General features: G+C 33.6%; 1 protein-coding gene across 1 annotated transcript; it reads left to right on the top strand.

The window, feature by feature from the left end:
- Positions 1-491: 491 nt before the first annotated feature.
- Positions 492-4,604, top strand: LOC131167971 (transcription and mRNA export factor ENY2). Its single transcript, XM_058127080.1, has 5 exons — positions 492-694; positions 835-922; positions 1,408-1,502; positions 2,669-2,745; positions 4,161-4,604. Coding segments are annotated over exons 1-5 (336 nt in total). The 5' UTR covers positions 492-692; the 3' UTR covers positions 4,235-4,604.
- Positions 4,605-5,908: the final 1,304 nt, after the last annotated feature.

The raw sequence follows: 5,908 nt of genomic DNA on the forward strand, positions 1-5,908 counted from the left end.
GTTGAAAAGTTTTTTTGTCCCATCAGATTGTCCTATTGACTTTGAGCATTAGCATTATCACCGAATTAAGGCTATGAAGTTTAAACTAAATAATCCTATGCAGAAATAATCCCTTTTTGTAAGCTCATTATAATCTATCAAACAAATTCGTTCTTATTAAACTAATCCACAAATGGTTCTAATCCAAGTTTATTAAGCAAGTTCAAACTGAGTTTATAATTGAATTACTCATGAATTAAAATGAGTCAAACCTACTCATGTTCGGACTCAACTCATTTATTAAATGAGCCATAAAATTGGATTTGGATTTTATATAATAAACGAACTTTAACAAGCTCTTATTAAGTCAAACTTTTGAATCGTTTTGTAAGCAGCTAATTTGTTTGCGTATTTTATTTTCTTTTAGGCTTGAACCTATTATTATCGTACAATAAAAAAATAAATAAAAGAAGAAAGAAAGAAAGAAAAGATGAAGATTCTATGACAAAACCACAAAACGACGCCGCTTGGAATAAATAAATAAGGAACATTCGAAAAGACGGACTCATCTTCCATGGAGAAAACTCGTAGATGGTCACAAAATACAGTTCGTCTTCAGTGTCCTCCGTTGAGGTTGAGAGATTGAGATTGAGATTTTATTGTACGCCTTATCGGATTCTTGCAAGTATCTTGCTTTTTCCCGAGATTAGCACATGTAATTTCTCTCTTTTCTTTATTGACCTAATTGAAGCAATGATTCTGTTTGTTCCGATTGAAAATTTTTCAGCAGTTCCTCGAGAAATTATTTTTCATTTTCTTGGCTTCTTATCTTTATTTATCGTGTTGAATGAGAAGGAGGCATTCCGTGAATCGTCCGCCGACACCCGATGCACGGGAGGATCAAGAAAAAGAACCCACGCTACAAGAAATAATTAACGTCAAGGTTTGTTTTTTTCTTCAATTACTCCATGAATTCATCACTATTTTCAGGTTTATTTCCACTATATCTAAAAATTTTGGGAATTACTAGCACTTCTTCGATCCGAATTTTTGTTATCCGTTCTGTAACCGCATTTCTTTCCACACTGATCACCCTTGGTGGACTACAATATTATGTTTATTTAGTATGAATTATGAACATAAAAAACATATTTTGGATGATAAAAGTTTTGATGGCTATTGTATTTGAAAGTACCTTGGAATTTTGAGGGCATCTGTTGAAAGCGTGTTTTGACTTGTACATTTTTTTTTTTTTTTTAAAGAAATTCTTTCTCATGCTGGGTTTGGGAAATTGGAGTTTAAACCTTCAGTATGAATGTGGACAAAACACTATAAAATTATATTGATTTTTCTATCAAATCCAAATGCAAGGTTTGAGATCTATGCTCCCTAACGCAGCATTATTTTATTGCTTGATTTCTTGTACAGCTGATTGAGAGTGGGGAGAAGGAACGACTGATGGAGCTTCTTAGGGAAAGGCTAATAGACTGTGGTTGGAAGGATGAAATGAAAGTGCTTTGCAGGTATTTGTGGTTCTGCATTATCATCCTTCTCCTCTCTGATATCAGTGCAGTTCTCATTATAATTAATTTTTTAGGGTGGTTGTGTATAAATATAGATAAATCATGAACTGTATGTAAACCCAAACTTCAGGCAAAATTTAGAGATCTTCTAAAAAATCTCAATTATTATTTAACAAGAAGTGGCATAATTTCTTGAACAGTTGAACTAAAGTTATTGTTAAATAAAGCTGTGTAAGGAACTAAGGTGCTTATTAATGGTTGTACTTAGAAGCATCTTAGTTGCGTTAAAAGAATGTTGTTAACAACGTATTGACATACTATAATTGTGCAAAGAAGTTTGTGGACTAGATGAATTGATAGGACAAAATTCAATCTTTGCCATCTATACTGCAAAGATATGGGATAGCACAAACTATGGCTTTGATTTCAGGTGTTGAACTTGAGTATAGCTGTGTAAGGAGCTTATTAATGCTTGTACTTAAAACTCAGAAGTATCATAGTTGCATTGAAAAAAAGAATGTTGTTAATGACATATTGTCATATACTATAATTGTGCAAAGATGATTGTGTGGATGAGAACGATTGACAGGACAAGATTCAATCTTTGCTGCTATGGCTTTGATTTCAGGTGTTGAAGCATAGGTTCATGAACTGCTGCCAGCTCATCACCACCTTGTTTGATGTCTTTTTTGACATACATTCCCCCTCTCTCACACCTTCAATGTATACCATAGTGGTTCTAATTTTAGTCTGTCACAAAGATCTTGTCTTTTATGTTGTAATCCTTCCATTTATTCATCCCTGCACTCTTGTCTTGCTCCTTTGTGACTCTGATTTTAAGTGGTTAAGATTTGGCAACCTTTCTTGCACTTAGGATTGCACATGTCATCTATGATACTTGAAGATTGTTGCTTGTGACTATCACGTATTGATTATTTTTTTTGTTTCCCTAACTTTAAAATCTTTTTCTTTTTTCTTTCATCTTCTTCATCTTCTTCTTCTTCTTCTTCTTCTTCTCTCTCTCTCTTTGTATGTGTACTTTTGTGCATGAGAAAGAGGCAGAGAGCACATGTGTGCATATATTTTGTGGTTACTACACTTCAGTTACTTGGTTTTAGTTTCATGTATTCTCAATGTAAATTTATCTTGACTTTGTTACATGTCAGGGCATTTGTGAAGAAGAAAGGGAGGAATAATGTCACTGTGGATGACCTTGTGCATGTTATCACACCAAAAGGAAGAGGTGAGTGAATTAGATCTTTCACCTGGTTGTCCATAATGTCACTGTGGATTAGTACCAACCAACTGGTGGATGTGGTTGTGACACGTGGATAGTTTTTCTCTTGAGTATAGTGGTTGTGGCATGGTGGAGGATATCTTGGCATTGATTAGATTCTATTACAATTGGTAATAAAAGTAATGTGTGTGAACTGGATTAGGTTTTATTAATATTATAAGCATATCAAGATTAGGATATACTGTGAACAGCATTAGAAAGAAAAAAAAAAAAAATCCCAATTGTTCTGGTATATGCCCTATTGACCCTTTTCCTGTTATTATCAAAATATATCTTCTTCTCAGGTATTGCCTTTGTGTTTGTTCCATTCTTGTATTAACCTTAGCTTTTTTCTAAAGAATTGCAAATGTCCACTCTTTAATCCAAGCAATGTTTGTTTCTTTTTATCAATAGATAAGGATTTTTTTTGGGTAATAAATGATGTGAAGAATGCTGGTGTAGATTCATCAATTTTCTATCTCATTTGCTTCCCTTTATGTGATTTTACTTTTGGCATAATTGTAATATTAATAAGTAACCATGTGGCTGGGAAAAAAAAAAAGAAAAAGTTAGTTTGGTGAATATTTGTACTGGTGGCATTTGCTTTTTCTTGGTTAGAACTTAGGCAAACCAATTGTCTGGATTCTTTTCCAAAGTAGGAATAACCCTGTTCCACCTCTTGAGTAAGTTTAGGAATTCAAATAAAGTTTCTTACAATTATTTAAAATGTAAGCTTTTATAAAAGGAAGCACATTATAAAGAATAAATGCATCTAAAACCAGCCTTTTACAGAGAATAAGTGAATCTAAATTCAGCCTTTTACTGAACCACTTGTCACAAGGAATTCTTTCCATTAGTGGTAAAACAATTGGCAATTACTTTTGAAGTTATTCTCATTGCATGGACAATGCAGATAGCATGGATAGCAGCATAAATCATCACAGAGGAACAAATAAAGTTAATGGCCAATCCCCTCCAACACCACCCCCCCCCCCCCCCCCACCCCCCAAAAAAAAAGGCATAGATTATCCCATAAAAGGAAAAAGTGGGAAGGATGTTTGTATATATAGGTAAATAAAAATTTGTTAAAAACTAAATTTTTTTCTTCTCCCTTTCTGGTGCCCCTATATATATCATTCCTTTTTTGATGAACCAATGCAAGAGGTACTTCGTATAGCATGTTATTTCACTAATACTATGATTCACACCTCTGTAAGAGGTACTTCATTCTGAGGTAGTTTATAAGATTTCTTGGGCTATTTGAATACACCAACATTTGCATCCTTTGATGGATTCTTGTTCTGTTCAATTTAGTTTATGAACTTCTTGTTCTTTCTAATTTTTTTCCTAGTTCATAATTTCCAGAAATTTTGTATATGCAGCATCCATTCCCGATTCTGTAAAGGCTGAGTTGTTGCAAAGAATCCGAACTTTTCTTGTTTCAGCTGCTCTTTGAAACACTGGCACCTTATTGCCTGTGTGTGGAGTTAACGAGAATCATTATCCAATTGTTGGAAGAATTGTTTGAAAGACTTGTCCATCAGTTCACTTCAATTGATTCTTGAAGAATGAAAGCATCTGTTTACTGGAAAAGCAACATCTTCCCGAGGAAATGGTGTGTTGCTTGTTACATGCTGAGAATCTTTCAGCTCTCTATTGCAGCTGAATAAAGGTTTGAAGACCCTATTATGCGCTTAACATTTTACACTTCCTCATCCTCTGTACCTATTTTGGATCTCGAATCTCTTCCTGTTTCATAATATTATTGGTCATTGTATGCTTAATAACTAGAACAAGTGAGTGCAAATTTCAGTATGTTTTGGTCATATATGTGTTAGTTCATATGTAGTTTCAATTTCAAATGTATATTTTGGAATGATGGACAAGGCTATGTTTGGTAGGAAGGAAAATGGGGGAAAATATAAAGATACAGGGAAAAAGGATGGGAAAAAAGCTTTTTTTTTTTTTATTTCTATTATTTGGTTGAATAAAGGAAAATGAGAACTTAATTTGATGGGCAGGTTTTCTTTTATTTAGTTTTCATCTACATTTGGACGGATTAGGTTTGAGAGGAAAGTCAGGTCCTTTGGTCCAATTTCTTTCGCGGAATTACCATACCCTTCCAAACAAGGTAAAAGAATTTCTTACTTTGTCCTCCTTTCCTGCTGTAATGTTTCCCTCCCAATTGAATTTGGTTCCATCCCTTCTCCTTCCTTCTTCAGTTTTCCATTCCAAAGAAGGGAAAAAGGAGTTTTCCCCTTCTGTTTCCTTCTTATTTGTTTTCTTTCCCTCCCATGAAGCACTATAACCTTCAAGGAGCTCAAACCTCTCGTTGTGCAAATGTTCTGCCCTGATCTTAGCAACAACAAACTGAACTTTAAATCTCACTAGTTAGGGTTGGTTGCGTGAATTTTGTTTTGTTAATTTATGCAATGTGGGTAATTTCTTCAACAGCTTAAGGATTATTAAATCTTTTCTATTTTGACAATAATAGTACTTAGTTCTATCCTTCTAACTAGTGCATTATTTGACCTCCTACATATTATATTTTGTAGGTGTTTTGTCTAACCTATGGCAAAGATATTCATTCCTATACCACCTACCTTACCATTTTCATTAAACAAGAAGAAGCTTAACTCCCACTAAGTGAGGTTGGCTATATGATTTCTCTTTTGCCAATTCAATCGATCAAAATTGTTTTCTCTATTAAATTAAGTGTTGTTAAATCCTTTCTCACTACCTTATTTCAAGTTCTTTTAAGTCCATTCTTACTACTTTTCATATTAGAAATAATAATTAACTCACTTTTCCTCACAGGTTCTCTACTAGGCGTACGTTTAAAATGCTCAAACCATCTAAGCCGCCCCTCTCTTATCCTATTTTCAATTGGTGCTACGCCTAAATTATTACATATATGTTCATTTTTTACTTTTATCTTTTAATGTTAAACCACTAATTCACCTTAATATTCACATCTCAGCAACTTTTATATTTTGTACATGTTTCTTAATTACCCAACATTTTGAACATAAAGCATAGTTGGCCTTATAGTCGTCTTATAAAACTTATCTTTTAATGTAAGGGTATTATATAATCACACAATACATCTAAAGCACTCCTCTATTTTACC

The sequence above is a fragment of the Malania oleifera genome, chromosome 11 (assembly GCF_029873635.1).
Source record: "Malania oleifera isolate guangnan ecotype guangnan chromosome 11, ASM2987363v1, whole genome shotgun sequence".
Taxonomy (NCBI): domain Eukaryota; kingdom Viridiplantae; phylum Streptophyta; class Magnoliopsida; order Santalales; family Ximeniaceae; genus Malania; species Malania oleifera.

Coding starts and splice junctions, on each gene's coding strand:
- LOC131167971 (XM_058127080.1), top strand. Junction 923..1,407: donor AAGAAATAATTAACGTCAAG/GTTTGTTTTTTT, acceptor TTTCTTGTACAG/CTGATTGAGAGTGGGGAGAA. Junction 1,503..2,668: donor GAAATGAAAGTGCTTTGCAG/GTATTTGTGGTT, acceptor GTTACATGTCAG/GGCATTTGTGAAGAAGAAAG.